The sequence below is a fragment of the Mizuhopecten yessoensis genome, unplaced genomic scaffold (assembly GCF_002113885.1).
Source record: "Mizuhopecten yessoensis strain PY_sf001 unplaced genomic scaffold, ASM211388v2 scaffold5345, whole genome shotgun sequence".
NCBI lineage: Eukaryota > Metazoa > Mollusca > Bivalvia > Pectinida > Pectinidae > Mizuhopecten > Mizuhopecten yessoensis.
The window spans coordinates 232,579-251,538 of NW_018406003.1; the positions used below are offsets into that span (position 1 = coordinate 232,579).

Here is an 18,960-nt window from a genome sequence, read left to right on the forward strand (position 1 = left end):
TATATGTTTGTATTATATATGTATTGTCAATAAATTATTTTTGAAATTGAAATTGGCTATTGTAGTTCCGGTCAGTGTTGTGTTAACACGCTAATAATTGTGTCTCGTGCTGCATGGTAATTAAAGTCCCATCAACGACACAGCTTTCAAAGAGGCTATATGGTGACAATACCATGCAAATGTAAATCTCTTACCATTTATCACACATTTTATACAATTTTAGCATTAATACACATGCAGGTACCAAGTCGATACCTTAAACTCAACTCATCCCGCGGGTTGATATGTCAGTTATGTTAATTGAATGTTTGTAATGCAAGTGGAAGTATTGCTTATCCGTTTGGAGAACGTAATCTAACACAACACTCTGTAAAGTACGAAGTGTACCACAAAACAAATGTGTTCTCTGTGTTCCCAGCCTTCCTGTGAGACTCCCACGACAACACTTGTGAACTCCGGGCTTATTTTCTACGTGCAATCCTTTCTAAGTTTGTATTAAACGTGTTCTGTGCATTGATCACCAAGATGCTGCTAGCTTTGTCTACACATTACTAGGTGCGAGGGCGAGTCCCCAACATCAGGAGGTTATTACTCAGAAATGAATTCAGCTAAGTTTGCCGTACGCGCTACACGCATTCTTTCGTCTCTTGTTTATCTTGTGGTTTCTTTGTTCAGCAATAACTCTATTTTGGTGATATAAAACTTGATAATGACGTCATAGAGACTCGGCACAACATTAGTCTGTATGTCGTGGCGGCTAAACGTCCTCTGCTGCTTTTGATCGGGTATTGTTTTCAGCTGAAAACAAAACGCCGTTATAAAGGATCAATTACACCAGTTACACATGATGCGATGTATACTGAATGGAATGCACTTGTTTTCGAAATAACAAATATTGCCCACTCAAGAGGAATATCATTTTAGGTATGTTTTTGATAATCTAGTAGCGTTATCTACAAAAGCGAGAAATCATTGTAGATAATTTTTAAACAGACATGAAATCTAAAAATGAAGAAAACTTCCTGTTTTCCGCTTTGAGTCTAAGGGGGAGGGCCATCATTCCCTGATGTACGGCTTAGTTCGAAAGCTTAGATCCAGAGTGACTGCTGTTATTTGTTATAAACATGTTATCTAGATTACAGAACTGTAGGTGTGTTTGGAAACATACGTGGACTTTTAGAATGTTACCTGCAAAATAAAAATATCGTTATAAGTATGATAAATAGTTCCGACAGTGTCTTGTAAATCAGACAATCCTATATACCTGATAATGTTCCAAATGGAGTGTGTCGGGAACCAAAACACCACTTTATCTCAAGATCAACAATGGATCTGGAGAGTGTTAGTATCTAGGGGTTAAAACTTGTTCTGCAAAGTTTCTTTCAGACTTTGGAGAACTTATTGAAACCCTTGAAAAATAATATAAATTAATTGTTTTGATAAGATTTCTTAAAGGCGTGGACTAAAGGTTTCAAAGCAAAGCAAGAAATAAACTAACAAAAAAAATATTAAATTCCTCATTATTTTGTATAATAAAACGAGTCGTGATAAGAAATCAGTATTTTGATACTGAAGATTGTTATAAAAAGGATGTAAACAGTGTAATGTATGTAGTGAAAGGAGATGTATTATTCATAAGTTTTGAAGAATTAAAAATCAAAATCAAAAGTGTCATATAATGTTTTACTTTATCAATGCGTGTGTTCTTCTGTGAGGTCTGTTATTAAACATTGTAGCATAAATTGGAAGAATGAGAATACCTTAAGACCGTAATGCCTTTTCAAATCAAAATAGTATATGTAATAAGAAGGAAGAAGAGACATCTATAAAGCATTAAAAAACAAATCTATAACAATTTAGTTAATACAGCTGGAATTAAATGGAATAATAATCCTAGCTTACAAAACACGAAGTAGAATGTCCATTTATAACTACAAAAGATACTATGTTACAATATCCATATTCAAAATAGATTTTTACCACTAAAAATATATTTGAAAATGATAGGGGTTACAAATAATGACAAATGTTTGTTTTTTTTATTAAAAGCATTTAACAAATTTAGAACATATATATTTCACACTCCCAAGTTTGAGAAAGATGGAGAAAAATGAAAGATTGGATAAAACAGAAAACAAATAAAACTGTAATTGTTTATTTCAGAATTTCTACTTTTTGGAAAAATATCAGACAATCTAATTAAAATTATATCTTCACATCGCTCCCGTTTACTGATATGTCGCGTTGAAGATCTAACAACATCCCGTAGAGGGTCATGTTCAGGCGACCTTTGCATTAACCAATCAGATGAGAGCTTACGCATTTCTGTAAGTGATGATGTAATGATTTCGGAACACACTTGCTATGATAAAAGACCGAGAGGTGTCAAATGAGCATCGAAAATGGCGGCGCCAATGACACCACGCCGTGTCTATCTACACGACAACGTTTGTACAATTTGTGGATTTTGCTTTGAAATAAGAGAGACTTCCTTTTCTGGTGCTGTTGTAGTTAAAAAGTTTAACAACCTGAAACTTAAATTAACCAATGACAGGCTTCGCAATATTCAAACTATCACTGGACCAGACGAAAAAGTGAATTTTGGGCCACGAGGTGTCTGCATTAAATGCTACAGTCTTGCTTTCTGATTGGTTGAAAGAAAGAGTTATGTCGCGTTTTGATTGGCTTGTTATAAATACGATAATGCATTCATGTTGACCTCTGACGTGACCCTTTATGGGATGTTGTTAGATCTTCAACGCGATAATCAGTAAACGGGAGCGATGAGAAGATATAATTTTAATTAGATTGAATATCAGATTGTGTGCGTGCGTGCGTGCGTACGTACGTATGCATGTATGTATGTGTGTATGTGTGTATGTGTGTTTGTATGTATGTATGTATACATGTATGTATGTATGTATGTATGTATGTATGTAAGTATGTATGTATGTATGTATGTATGTATGTATGTGTGGGTGTGGGTGTGTGTGTGTATGTATGTATAGAATGGGGTGGGTGTGTGTGTGCTTGTGTATGTAATGCTCTGCTCTTTTCAGTGTTGTTTGTATGTATGCGTGGGGTTCTATATATACTGTATGATATGTAATGTTATTTTACTGGGCCGTGTACGTTTGTACAAGATCAATTGTAGATGTATTCAAATGTATTTTCCATGTATGTATCTTGTAGAAAAGGTTTTTGTGTTGCCGAAAAAATAATTATAAATGACAATGAATTGTGCTGAGGGTTGTCTCCCCTTCAACGTGATGTACACGGGATGTTATTTGAGGGCTGGGCTTGCTTCTGTGTGCTGGAACTATGATGACATAGGAAATGCAATAACAATGCTATTATATTTCCAGGTTTTAGAGTTGTTTTAAGCTTAAGATATTTTATTTGTTTTTATGCAAGTGCAAATAAGTTGTCCAAGCGAGAAGATGTATGAGAGTGATACAAAAGCTCGCTTTTGGAACTCTACCCCAAGGGGTAAGATTCTGAATATGCGGGACACGAGGACTGTGTTTTCATATTATTAACGTTATGTTGATTTTGACATGACTTAAAACTATTCATATGAATGGGGGATCTCCACGTTTCACCCTAGCCAGAGAGGTTTCCGACAACAGTAAAGTAAAAACAATAATATTCACCACACGTTGACGTGATGATATCCGGGTTGGACAGAAATTTTGTTTTCATTTATGTTCTCTATGTAAATGTTCTTCATTACAAAAGAAATGACGTCACTGTTAAGTAAAATTATTATAATCTCGTTATTTAATTAAGGTATGTAAACTATTTTTCAGACACTGTATCAATAATGATAAAACTATTCGTTTCCGCTGAAGGAGAAACGCACTGCACTATTCATAATCAAAGTTTGTTTCAAATGAACATTCTAGGTGATTATCTACTACAGTTTTCTTACTAAATGCTATATCTACCGTAAAATGATTATGATCATTTGAAACAGTATATTGCCAAGCATTAGTGGCTGCAAAAGTACCCTCTAAAAGGTGAAAGATTGTCCATGTCGATCGTGTTACCATCCTGGGCTTGATATCAGCGACACTTTCGATTATCCGATCGTGATCATCAACCTACGGTGTTTAAATGTCTTAGTTGATTCAGTATTCAGGAACTTACTCCGAATACCATGACTTTACCTATACATGTCGATTGCTGGTAGGCAAATCTAAAAGTCATGGTTTATAAACCACAGGTTGGTAAAGACATGTTTCACGGTTACCATCATAATGTCATTGTGAGATAGGCTATTTCTCAGTGTGATATGTTATTTCTCAGTGTGATATGTTATTTCTCAGTGTGATATGTTATTTCTCAGTGTGATATGCTATTTCTCAGTGTGTTATGCTATTTCTCAGTGTGATATGTTATTTCTCAGTGTGATATGTTATTTCTCAGTGTGATATGTTATTTCTCAGTGTGATATGCTATTTCTCAGTGTGTTATGCTATTTCTCAGTGTGATATGTTATTTCTCAGTGTGTTATGTTATTTCTCAGTGTGATATGCTATTTCTCAGTGTGTTATGCTATTTCTCAGTGTAATATGCTATTTCTCAGTGTGTTATGCTATTTCTCAGTGTGTTATGCTATTTCTCAGTGTAATATGCTATTTCTCAGTGTAATATGCTATTTCTCAGTGTAATATGCTATTTCTCAGTGTAATATGCTATTTCTCAGTGTGATAGGAAGGTGGATTTAATACGCTCATAAGTGTGATTTGTTGATTCCTAATCCCTATCCAAGTTCTTGTGATGATGACGTGACACTGCTGACGAAGAAAACTCTAGCCTTTCAGAAACCATGGAATCTTTTCTTTGTCCTTTTCCAACGTCTCCATGTAAATCTTCCTTTGTTCATTATTTGCCTCGTTTTTATCGATTTTGATTTCTATTTACGGTTTTGTTGACTGATTTGATATTTGAAAAATGTTTATGATGTATAAGGAATACATTTGGAATTGCTCTACGTTTATTATTCAAAAGTTAGAATACATTTCAAATGTATTGTAAAGATTACAACAATGTCAAATTACTCAACAACGCTCAATACTTGAACAGTTTTGTTAATAAACATATATGCAAATTACAACGGTTGAGTTAATAAATACAGAGAGTCAGTTCGTTCATGCTTCACAACCTAAATTGTATAATAAAAAAAATAATCAAAACAAAAAAGAGTCTGACTGTCGAGTTGTTTGTTTTATTAATCTTCAGACGATCCCGTTTTTTATATATTGTTAAAACCGATGTTTTTTGCCTTTCGTTATCGCTACTTCATCACGATTTGTGTTAAATATAGACCATGTACACATTTCGCAATGCCTATGTAGCAAGTGCACTGATAAAGGTAAGTTTATATGTGAACTAAATGAAGGTATTTTCAATAATTATTTATTTGTATATAACAAGATGTGAACTTGTCCTTATAAAGGTGCATAATTCGCCGATTTATTTTAAAATGTATGTATCCACCCTACTCCCATAACATGAGAGGCCGCTGGTCGGCCTTTCTTCTATCGGATAGGATTTTGCCGACTGCAACCTCTCATTTCCGAAGCACTAATTTCGGGCGGAACAAAATCGGCTTCAAAAACTCACTTAAGTGGTAAACAGTTCATGACAACGATGTCTACTCACGGTTAATATAACATAGATCTTATATGTATGTCACAGACACAAATATATAGTATATTACAGAATAGAACACTCAAAATCCATGTCCATGTCGTTGTAGCACATCTCTGACCTACATTTAAAACATGGCTTCCTGGATTAATACAAAATAGCACAGGGGATTTCAAACGGAACGAAATGAAACGGAGTTTGTTTGTATTCCGCTTGTGAAACATTACGTGTAATCCATTTTTGTATTAACCGGAAAAAACATGGCAAATGCTGTCTGCTTCGCTTCGAATGAGGAAAAACTCATTATTTATGTCTTTGACACGATTTTTTTTCTCATATAATCATGGATTTATGGAAAGGAATATTTATTGAACCCTTTTGCTCATTTAAATGTATGTAAACATGATATACTCTTTCTTAATCCGAACTTTGAAAATGTGATCGTCAGCATCGGGAAAATCAGCTATGGGCAGTTAGAGGTTACGCGGCGCCTGTCAAAAGTTTTTCGCCGTGTAAAACCTGTCACATTGTTGGGAGTAGTGTCCACCCTTGTTATACCATGGCTATGGATGGACTTGTGTACAGTCTAGTGAGTAGTGTCGATATCATATATTCAAACATGGCTGCATTATGTCAACAGTTCAAAACACATGTATGCTTATTCCTATTTTGAAATTTGTTTCGTCCCACTTTGCACACAGCTGGAGAATTATTCACTGATTCTATAAGTGTGAAGTTATTCTGCTTCTGCTTCTGCTTCTGCTTCTGCCATGGAAGTGTCCTCAATCGTCTTGCCGAATATAATGACACTGGTTTGTGCGTGTTCAATTAAAATAATAATAATAGTAATAATAATAATAATAATAATAATTACTAGTATGCGGAAGAATGCTACTAATAGTAAATAATAAGGAAATTTGAAGGTTGATTAATAAGTGTTTTGTTTGTTTGTTTTTTAGAACCAGCTACTCTGTATTAGGAAGAGTTCTTACCCGGTTTGGTCATATCGTTGTACATGGAAGCAAAAATAAATTGCCAATTTAACGAAGATTACAACTGCTCTGTATTGGGGAATGGTTCTTAATCGGTGTTGGTCATATCAACACTGGCCATCTTTCTGAACCCTTCCCGTACAGGAGTGTACTGATGTACTGCTAATGATTTTTCTAATTTAGAAATAATCACCTTATAAAAATAGGTAAGGTTAAAAACACACATTACTTTACGTTTTTTTAAAGTTAAGGATAGCAGATTTGAAGGCCACTAGTGATTTTTTTGTAGGCGATCTATGGCGGGAGGCTGCTCCAATCAACTATAGTGCGTGGATAAATGGACCTTTTCTCATACTGGGTTCTGCAGTGAGGTGTGGAGAAGCATTGTTCATGTTGGTTTCTAGATAGACATGTAGCTTGGAGTAGTTTGTAGAGTCAATTGCAACCAGGTTGTTTTTAATTTTGTAGAACATGGCTAGGCAGGCATTTTTTCTTCTGTTTCTTCAAGTGGCCAATTTAAAGTATCTAACATATCTCCTACACTGGGCCTGTCGCCATGGCGATTTAAGATAAATCTTGCTCCTCTCCGCTGGACCATTTCAATTTTGTTGATGTCTTGTTCTAAATTTGGGTCCCATGCAGTGCTGGCATATTCAACTGATGGCCTAACTAAAGATTTGTATCCCTGTTCTTTAATTCCTTTGGAGCTGATTTTGAAGTTCGTCTTAAAAAGCTTAGAGTGTTGTTTGCTTTGTTACAAATGTTGGTGATATGTTTCTCCCAACGCATGTCTGAACTAAACGTAATGCCCAAATATTTAGCAGTATTTACATGTTTTAAAGGGTATAATCATACAGTTGGGGAGAACGACTACGTGTTATAGAAAGTACGCTACACTTGTCAGGGAGGAAGGACATAGTCCAGTCTTTTGCCCATACAGCTAATTTGTCCAGGTCAGATTGGAGACATTTAGCATCCTGATCACATGATATGGTCAGATAAGCTATCGTGTCGTCCGCAAATAATCTTACAGTGGATTGTAGGCTTGATGCTAGGTCGTTTATGTAGTGCAGGAAGAGACTTGTTCCCAGAACTGACCCCTGTGGTACCCCAGATTCTACAGGCATATATGATGAAATTTCCCCTTCGCAAAGGACAGCTTGCCTGCAGCCAAGTAGGAAGTTTTTTATCCAGCAATTTGTTTTCCCTCTTACTCCGTAATGTTCTAATTTATGAATAAGAAGTGAGTGGCTGACTTTGTCAAATGCCTTCGAAAAATCTAATATTAATACGTCGGTTTGTTTGCCAGCTTCTAAATTTTGAGTAATATCTTCAACAAATTCCAATAATTGGGTCTCGCAGGATCTGAATTTTCGAAAACCATGTTGCAAAGGGTAGAGTGAATCCTGATTATCTGAATGGGTCATGATGTGGCTTACTATAATGTGTTCAAAAAGCTTGTAACACACAGATGTCAACGATATGGGACGGCAGTTTTCAGGAGTATAGCGTTGTCCTTTTTTGTATAAGGAGGCTGCGTGAGCAGTCTTCCAGTCATTTGGTACAATACCAGTATTGTATGATTTGGTAAAATTCGGTGTCAGAATGGGGGCTATTTCATTTGCAAGTTCCTTAAATAGTCTTGGTTTAAAGTTATCAGGGCCAGCAGCTTTTCCTGGTTTTAGATTTAGCAGTAGTTTCAGAACTCCTTTGTTTGTAATATTTAGGTCAGCAATTGAATTGTCATCTACGTGGAGTGTCTGATGGAATTCTGCAATGGAAATTTCAGTTGCAGGGGAGAATCCCGAATGGAACTGCTTGTTTAGAGCATTTGCTTTATCAATGGGGTCTGATAGAAGTTTCCCATCCTGCTTTAATAGGCTGATATTAGTGCCTTCCGTCTCCTGGTGTTTAATATACGTCCATTTCTTGCTGACATTATTTGGATTACCAGTATCAGGTGTTACAATGCCCTCTATATATTGCCAATATGACTGGCGCAGTTGTTGTTGTACTAATCGTTTGATGTCTTTGTGCTTAGAGGAGAGTTGAGGGTCTTTTGACTTTTTCACCTTTTTGTAAAGCCTGTCTCGTTTTCTGAGTTGTCTGGTTTCTTGTTTAATCCAAGGTTTATTTTCTTTATTTTTTTGCCTTTTTGGGGGGATATGGGCCTTTATAAGAGAGTGTAACTTGACCCTGAACTTTTCCCATAGTTCGTTTGCGTCTGATATATGGTCAAGTCTGAGTTCCAAAGGAGTTGAGTTCAGTTTTGATATTATCCCAGTTTGCCTTTTTGTATAGTGGGATATCTCTAGGTTTTTGTTTTAGCTATTTTGGGGCAATGTTAAATTCCACAACCACTATATCATGGTCCAAAACGCCTGGCATGACTTCCGTTCTAGGTATCAAAGTGGGAAAATTTGGTCTAAAGAATTGTTTTTCCTGGTTGGTTCTGAGATCATTTGTGTCAAGCCAGTGTCATCAAAAGTGTTTCCAAATAATTGGTGTATATTTTGATGTAAGGTGCCTGGTTTTAGAGTTCTGGATTGCCAATCCCAACCGGGTAGGTTAAAGTCCCCACCGATGAGTAGAGCTGCATTTTTTATGCTGGCTGCTCTTTTAACAGAGGAATCAAAACCATTAGCACTTTCCACATCGTTTGTTTAAGGGTGGTAAAAGGCAGATATGTATAGTGATCTGCAGCCAATAATGTCTACCTTGGCCCAAACTAGCTCACATTTGTCAGAGACAGTGAGTTCAGGTACTTCTTGGCTTATAAGGGTGTTTTTTATGGCAATTAACACCCCACCCCCTCTCTACCGACTCTATCTTTTCGAAATAATTTGAAAGAGTCAGGGAAAACCTCGTTGTCCTTGATGTTAGGTGACAACCAGGTTTCTGTACCAATTATAAAAATATCAATAAACGAGGAGAGAATACCAGAGTGTCAATGAACCAATAAATCGATGAAACTGGGGCAAAATATGACCAATGGAATACTTGACAAAGAAATATGAAAGGTATGTACAAAGAAAACACAAGGCGTTTCGGAAGGGTAAGCGTCTTCTGCTTCATCGACGACTCCGGTTATATAAATCTCAGTCAAATCCAAGTGATGCCATGTGTTTACGTCGAGTCCTCTATTAGTGACAACATAACCGCAAAGCACTCTTATGAGCATCATAAAATACGACAAAATGGGTTCAAAATGAGGAAGATAAACATTACATAAATTATATCTAAGTACGTTTTGTGTAGACTGTCCGGATTTTAAAACCCGACATTTTTTCCGGATTTCTGGTCCATTTCCGTGTTGTTTGTTTTAATCCAAACTCAACTTCCGACAACACGCGGGAACGTCAAAGATGAGCGATACCGAGGAGGACAATCAAGATGACAGCGCAATTCCGAGTCGGGACGAGTGCGAGTCGCGATGTCAAAAATTTGCCGAAGTCACAGGGACGGACACAGCGCTGGCCATGTTCTACCTCCAGGACGTTGAGTGGAATATTGACGTAGGTAAACATATCTGGTACACACTAATAAACGGATTTTAGTGGCCTTAACACTCCGGAGACACACTACTAGCAATAGTTTATCTTTTCTAGTTCCGACTAACACTGTGTAGGACTGACACCGGATATAGCTAGTACCGAAGCGGGCATGGACGCTAAGCGCAGACAAGCCACGGGATGTTTTCCGATATTTCTGGTAATTTCTGGTAGCGTAGAGACAATTAAAGGAGCACAACAGTTATACAATGAACAATGATGATGATTTGTAAACTATTTCATGCGATCTTAAGATAATGGTAAAAAATGACTACAAAGTAGCGGTACAAAATCATTTACAAAGAAAGAAGACGAGATAACTGTTAAAGTATGGTATATACGATGATGAAATGGACGTCATTGGCATATGTAGATGAGACCGGGATAAACATATAAAGGTCATACGTCTAAATGTAGTCATTATGATGTAATTGACTGAAATGTTTTTTCGTCTGTGTATGGCGAATAGTTGTTGATACATTTTCAAGTGTACGGCGACTAGCAAGTTAACAGTACGGCGAATAGCTATACTAACATAACCATGTTTAGAGCGAGCATTTGTACTAGCTACGTTTTTATGTTGTTATACCATTGGAGTAACATACCAATGATGTTGCTTTGTAACACTTTTGAATGATATCGTAAAGGGAAGGGGTTACAAATGTTGAAAGTCTAATGAATGTCAAGTTAGATAATGATAAGGAGTACCCATTTTTCACATGCTATAACACAACCTAAGCTGTGACCATGACAATAGCGGTGGATAGTTGGAACTTAAGCTGTGACCTTGACAATAGCGGTGGAGAGTTGGAACTTTAGCTGTGACCATGGCAATAGCAATGGCGTGTTGGAACTTTAGCTGTGACCTTGACAATAGCGTTGGAGAGTTGGAACTTTAGCTGTGACCTTGACAATAGCGATGGAGAGTTGGAACTTAGGCAGAAGGTGACATACTCTTTCCCTGTCATAACGTTAATATACAAGGGGGAGGGGTTACACAAGAAATTTTAAGGGTGATGTAGAGATAATCTGCATCAGATGGCTGAAAGTGTAAAATATGTATACCTTTAACAGGCAATGGTAAAGGTCTGTTTCATTCCTACTTAAGATTTCAAAGTCTCTCCTAACTTTATTTTCATCAACTTTAAATAGGCACTTTTAAATTATGGTCTGAAACTTTGTTTTATAATTGGTACTTAAACAAAATATATTGCAATCCTAATATTTTGAGGGCTGAAAAACAGACACACTAGTATCATTTTGGCCTATCCTTTTCATCTACAGTAAAGGTAGACTAGTGGTTATCTGACTTACCTGTACAACTGTATTGAGTGCATTGTTGTTTCTTGTAATCTTTGGTGTTCTACAAATTACGTACGATAAGGTGCATGCATTTTACACTGTAGGAGATTTACGGTAATCGGGGAACGTTAGTTTAAGTTTAGCTTTAACAAAATATGTCACATTTAGGCAAGTGTTCACTTGAATACTGTATACCATATGAACTATTCGCCGTACACGAGTAATTTTGAAATTTTCTATTCGCCGTACACTTCACCAAAATCAGTTATACCAATATCTAAAGAAAGAAGCATAATATAGAGTGACTTCGTGTATTATCATGACTATATAACTATAAGAAATCATCTTAGCATATAAATGTATATAAGTCAAGTCAAGACAATATTTGCTGTTGCGAATGAAGATTTAGCAGTACTAGGTAGACTGTTTTTGTAAATGATTTGCAACTACACCAAAACAATTACATGCCTCCTGTTTCAGATATGAATTACATCTATGCTTGACTGTCGTGCTTCTTTATTTGTCTCTACACTACCATAAAATACAAGAAATATCGGAAAAATTAACGTGATTTGATTACGCCCCGCTTCCATACCCGCTTCGGTACTAGCTATATCCGGTGTCAGTCCTACACAGTGACTATAAGTATGAAGGGTGATTATAAATAATATGAAAAGGAAAAGTCTAAAAAGAGTGTTGCTTTTGTTTATCTATGATAATTACTTATTCAGAATGAGATAATACAGATTTCAGAATGACATAAGATAAACTGTTAACAGGTCAAACACAACAACGGCATTTGGGTAACAGTTACCCATTTGCAGTAACAATTTTATAACTCAGATGGGGAATAAAGTGAAATAAAAACGCATAAAGTTCTTTTAAATACCTGCAATAAAAAAGGACATTATTCTTTTAACTAACGTCGGATGTCGTGACTGGAAGTGAGAGTAGTTGTTTGAGGCATTTTTATACGCCCGTCAAATTTGACGGAAGTATTATGGTATCGGGTTGTACGTCCGTCCGGCAATCTCCTCCTACATTTCGACCGATCTCTTTGAAACTTGATATACATTATAAGAGCGTAGCCTTTGGCGCTTGAGCGAAGCTCTTTAATGGTAACACATGCGTGCATAAACAGAGTTGCTTCCCCTTGCTACACATTGCCTTTCATTTTTTTCGTCCGGAAGTAGACGTATCCTTGAAGCAAAGACAATTGTGTTTTAACCCATACATAAATATCTTCATATAGTTAAAACAATCTTCATGTTTTATTACTTGTTTATTTAGATAAAAAATAATATACATTCTGAGTGAAAAAAGTCTATCACATAAACTCTGATACTAACAGGCATGAAACTTCGTTCAGAGATTATCATACTATGACGTCACAAACACGTCACAACCCATCGGCCTTCATCGGTTATTTCCGGAAGGATGAAAGATAACTGGAAAATTCTGGAACTGATGTCCGTTGCATTTATCTCTTTGTTGGTGCTTCAAGACTTTTTTTTTATTTCAGTTTTTTCCACAGGCACAAAAAGTAAAAATGCGGATATTTTCTGAAGATCTTTTTGTCATTATTGCGGTTCTATTGATATTTCTACTGGGAATATCTTCAAAAAGAGAATGATCATTTGAAATCATCAGCTTTTGATTTCCATTTGTTGAGAATATGGTTGAAATAATTAACATTTTTGAAAGTCTGGATATAGCCTTTACATTATTTATGCATCTGATACCACTCATAAAAGAAGCAATGGAAAATGCATTTATGACAAAATTAGCACTAATTTTCCAGACAACCAACCCAAGTGCAACGCCCTTTTTCAGCAACGTATTTCTTTTTAACAATGCGTGCCGATCTATAACTAGTTGTAGACAGAAACAGTAATATTATTTGGCATCATTACCTGTCAAACCTCGGTGACAGTTACAAAGTTTGAAATTCAATCCGGTGTTTCAGGATGGAACAGTAATTGAGACTACATATCGATATAAAGACAATTTCAGATACATCAAAGTATTACAATGTTTTCTTTTTTTAATTTTCCTTTTTTTTTAGCTAACATCTCTATACATTTTCTTAGACTAATCGTCAAATATGTAGTAAACACAGTTTTCTATACCAAACAGTTTTCCCCCAGCGTATCTCAATCATTCTTTTTGTGACAGAAGCACACAGAGAGTTTGATTCTTAATATGGAAGGAAGCTGGAGTATGCAGAGAAAACCTGCGTGGTCGGGCAGGTGAATGAGATAGAATCCGGCCATCTTGGCCACGAGGGAACATGAGTGACAATATTCATGACTTGTAGATATTATGTTTACAGATGGTTCACAATTAATTATTAATTAGATTTTAATCAAGTTATCAACTTATTGCTTTTGAATATGTGTTACTTGTATTATATTTCTAAATGTATTCCAGTTATGTGTATCGAACGCACTGCAAAATTCTTTATCTTTGTGACGCTTAACAGGAAGTTGGAAAGTGTTGTGTGCCATGTGTAAACACGGTGGGTTTTGAGTCCATCCTGCTACTTTCTGACTTCTACTATCGATTTTGTGTATTTATTTGTTTTGTGTGAGTATACTACCCCTCGTGTTATAGGTCATTACTCTTATACCATGTGCTGCTTCTGTCGTCGATAGCATAACGATTCCATCTGCCAACTGCCAGGGTCTTGGGGATCTAGTTAAACAAAAAGATGTGTTTTCCTATTTAAAAGTGAACAGGTACAATATTTACTGTCTATAGGATACTCACTTCACAGCAGACAAGGAAAAAAATATTTGTTGGAATTGGGGATTTGACTGTATTTTTAACTCTTTTAACTCTAACTCTAGAGGAACTGCAATACTTTTTAACAACATTTCGAGTATAAAGTCTTACAGGTAAGAAAGCATTTTAACGGTAATATGTTAGCACTTGATATTCTAAGAAACTTACTTTGATAACACTATATGGACCTAACACTGACCAACCAGTATTTTTCGAGGAGATAATGAATATTATAGAAGAATTAGGTAATAAACAATATATATTATTTGGGGATTTTAACATTACTATGGATCCAAAATTAGATTGTGATAATTATAAACATATAAATAACCCAAATGCAAGAAATAAAGTTATAGAGTTAAAAGATGAATTTGGAATTATAGATACTTCAGAGAACTTAACCCCAATACTAAAAGATATACATTGCGTAATAAAACTCCTCTTAAACAAGCACGGTTAGACTACATATTGATATCTGACAGTTTACTACCAAGCTTTAGAGCATCTTCTGTAATTGAACCAAGTTACTGATCTGGGCCCAGTTGTTCAAAAGGTGATTAGCTTAATCAGTGATTAGCGCAAATTTTAATTTATGTGTAACTTAAAAAATAAACCATTGAATTAGATACAACTTTCCAGATATCAAATATTTAGTAGAGTGAATTCACATGCAAAATTGTGAGATTTTACCTTGAATATTGACGAAATTATCAAAGGTTGAAAAATGTCATTAAACAGTGATTAAGCTAACCAGCTTTTGAACAACTGGGCCCAAATTTAATAACTCTTTATTGTTTGATTTAGAATATTTAACTCTCATCAAATCTACTATAGACTCTATAAAACAACAGTACTCTTTACCAGTATACAACATAAATAATTTAAATGCAATTCCTTTAAATGAAATAACCTTTACTGTAAATGATCAATTATTCTTGGAAACTCTTATGATGGAAGTTAGGGGTAAAACCATTTCATACTCTAGCTATGTGGGAAAAAAATCTAATGAAAGAGAAAAGGATCTTATAAATCAAATTAAAAACAAATTAGAAACAGTTCCTAAAATTACAGATTTAAATAACATAGATGAAAAGAAAAAAGAATTAGAAGAAATTAGAAAACATAAGAAAGCAGGTAATATGATACGGTCAAGGGCCAAGTGGATAAGTGAAGGTGAAAAACCAACAAAATACTGTGGGCTAGAATCACGTAACTTTACTCGTAAGATAATTCCTAATATAACTAAAGAAGATGGGACTGTAATTTTAGATCAGACAGAAATCTTGAAGGAAACTAAATACTGCTATGAAAACTTATATAAAAAAAATCAGTTATTTCAGGATGTTGATCTCCCTGAACTTTTAAGAACATATATTGTGCCAAAGTTATCCCCCCATGAGTCAGTAAGTTTAGAAGGTCCAATTACTATTAATGAATTAGCAAAAACCCTTAAAAAAATGAAAAATAATAAAAGTCCTGGTTCAGATGGTTTCACTGTTGAATTCTTTAAAGTATTTTGGACTATATACAGAAACAAGGAATTATTACTTGCATCCCAAAAGGAGATAAACCTTGTAACTAATTAAAAAACTGGAGACTAATTACCCTTCTAAATAATATTTATAAAATGGCATCTGGTGCAATAGTTGAACGATTAAAAACAATAATAACCAAATTGATAGTAATAACCAAACTGGCTTTATTCCTGGTAGATACATAGGGGAAAATACTCGTTTAATATATGATGTTATGCAATATACAGAAGACTATGATATTCCTGGACTTATACTTCTCATTGATTTTGAAAAAGCCTTCGAATCTGTTTCTTGGAACTTTATAGCAAAAACCCTAAAATATTTCAAATTTGGCCCAACTATAATTGATTCGATAAAACTGTTTCAACAAAATATTCACTCAGCAGTAAACATAGGGGGAAACTTATCACATTTTTTCAGCATAGAACGTGGCTGTCGTCAAGGAGATCCTGTATCTTCTTTTATTTTTATTTTATGTGCAGAAATTGTATCATACTTTTAAGAAATAACAAAAACATCAAGGGGATATTTGTACGGGATAATGAAATTCTTTTATCACAATTTGCAGATGATACATCTGTTATTTTAGATGGTTCTAACAGATCTCTGGATGAAACTTTAAAAAGATCTCTCTTATTACGCAAAAATATCAGGATTAAAAATGAATTTCTCCAAGACCCAGGTAGTGTGGATTGGCAGCAAAAAATATAGTGGAAACACTTACACAACAGATTGTAATTTAGAATGGGGAAGTACAACGTTCAATTTTCTCGGGACAGACTATGATGTTGACTTACACAGAATTACAAAACTGAATTTTGATAAAAAACTTATAAAACTAAAATCTCTTATAGCATCATGAAATAGATGAGTACTATACACCAATAGGTAAAATATCAGTTATTAAAAAACTACCTGATGAAACATATATAAGAAAAAATAATAGTATTCTGTATGAATTTTTGTGGAATGGTAAACCAGATAAAATAAAGAGAGATGTGATAATTAAAAGTTATGAAGAAGGTGGTCTGAAAATGATACATTTAAAATCTGTTATAACAGCTCTTAAAGCAACATGGATAAGAAGGGTATATAAAGAAGAAGGAAATTGGGCTCTTATTTTAGAAACTTATTTTGATAAAGTAACATTAGCTAACTGTGGGCTTGAAAAATTGAAAGAAGAATCTAAACGTTGTAGTAACCTCTTTTGGAAAGATGTCTTAGAAGCATGGTACATTACTATTATCTCTAGCAATATATACAATACCAATTAATATACGTGAAAACCCTCTTTGGTTCAATAGTGAAATTAAAATTGACAGAAAATTTACATTCAAAAACTCATGGTTAAAAAAGGGAGTACAATTTGTATATAACATTATTAAACAGGATGGATCACTCTACCATTTTGAAGAATTTCAAGAAAAATATAACATAAATACTAATTTTTTGACATACCAAGGCCCAAAGAATGCTGTGCATCATTTTATAAGAATAAATCATCACATTTTTACTTCAGAAAAAGCAGTTATTTTTCCAAATATACCTATCAATCTTAAGTTAATACTTCGAAATAGTAAAGGAGCACAAGACATTTATTCAATATTAATTAAAAATAATGTTGAACCTACTGCTCAAAGAAAATGGATCTTAAATGATAATATAGGTGAAGAAACATGGAAAAAAATATATGAATGTCCTTTTAAAACCACCACTTACTCCAAACTACAGTGGCTAACATACAGTACAGAATAAACCACAGAATCCCCACTACAAACACATTTTATTGAAAGTTGTCAAATCACACAATAACCTTTGCACTTTCTGTAAAATCCACCCTGAAACAATAGTTCATGTGCTATGGGATTGCAAAAAAGTTGATAGGCTAATTGACATTTTGAAAACAAATATTATAACTAAAAACCTTACACTAAGATTTGATAAACAAGAATTCATTTTTGGTAAACATACATATAAACATACAAAATTTTATATAGAAAACATCATAGTACAACTTATAAAACAATACATATATAAAACTAAATGCCTGGAAATAGACCTTAATCTGACTATATATAAGTCTCAAAAACCATATGAAATTTGAATTAAAAGCACAAAAGAGCCTTGTGTTTAAACAGAATAAATTAATAAATAAGGATGAGTTAAACCATCAAATAGATAACTGGATGCAGTTATAATATGACTATATATATATATATATATACAGGTATGACATATTTGTTCTATACATATATACATCTATTGTACTTTAGCGTTTCCTCACTGTAATAATAATCATCAAATTTCTCATACATTTTAATTTGCCAGGCTTAAGTTATTTTTTTTTTACCTAGGATTGTTCCCCCATCCCCTGTCATGTTTTGTGTTTTGTTTTTGTTGTTGTTTTTGTTTTAGTTTATTTGGTTTTGCTCTTTTGTGTTTGATGTCATAGGTTTATGCATATTGTTTTTGCATCAGTGTCTCAGTGTGTATGTCTTTATGTATGTGTATGGCATTGGCAACTTTTTAATATCTGCTTACGATATCGGATGAAAATGATGACATAGGATAATGATGGCTGATGATGATGATGGGGATAATGATGTTTAGAATAATGTAAGGATGATGAAGATGATGATAATGTAAGATGATAGTGATGATGATGAGGATAATGAGGATAATGATGTTAAGAATTATGTCAGGATGCTGGTGATTGTGATGATGATGATGTTGATGATGTTGATGATGTTAAGAATTATGTCAGGATGCTGGTGATTGTGATGATGATGACAGATGATGATGATGTTGATGATGTCATATGATAATGATGATAATGATGATAATGTTAAGAATAATATCTTATATGATGATGTATGATAATGACGATGATGATGATGTCGGATGATGGTGATGAAGATGATGATGTTAAGAATAATATCAGGATGGTGATGATGATGATGAAGATGATGATAATGTAAGATGATAGTGATGATGATGAGGATGATGAGGATAATGATGTTAAGAATTATGTCGGGATGCTGGTGATTGTGATGATGATGTTAAGAATTATGTCAGGATGCTGGTGATTGTGATGATGATGTTAAGAATTATGTCAGGATGCTGGTGATTGTGATGATGATG

At 34.5% G+C, this 18,960-nt stretch overlaps 1 protein-coding gene across 1 annotated transcript in view; it reads left to right on the top strand.

Moving 5' to 3' along the window:
- Positions 1–9,972: 9,972 nt before the first annotated feature.
- LOC110450609 (tyrosyl-DNA phosphodiesterase 2-like) overlaps positions 9,973–18,960 on the top strand; it is a 19,337-nt gene continuing 10,349 nt past the window's right edge. The window contains exon 1 of the mRNA XM_021498219.1: positions 9,973–10,162. Coding sequence (XP_021353894.1) covers positions 10,013–10,162 — 150 coding nt within the window. The 5' untranslated portion in view covers positions 9,973–10,012. The remainder of the gene's footprint in view (positions 10,163–18,960) is intronic.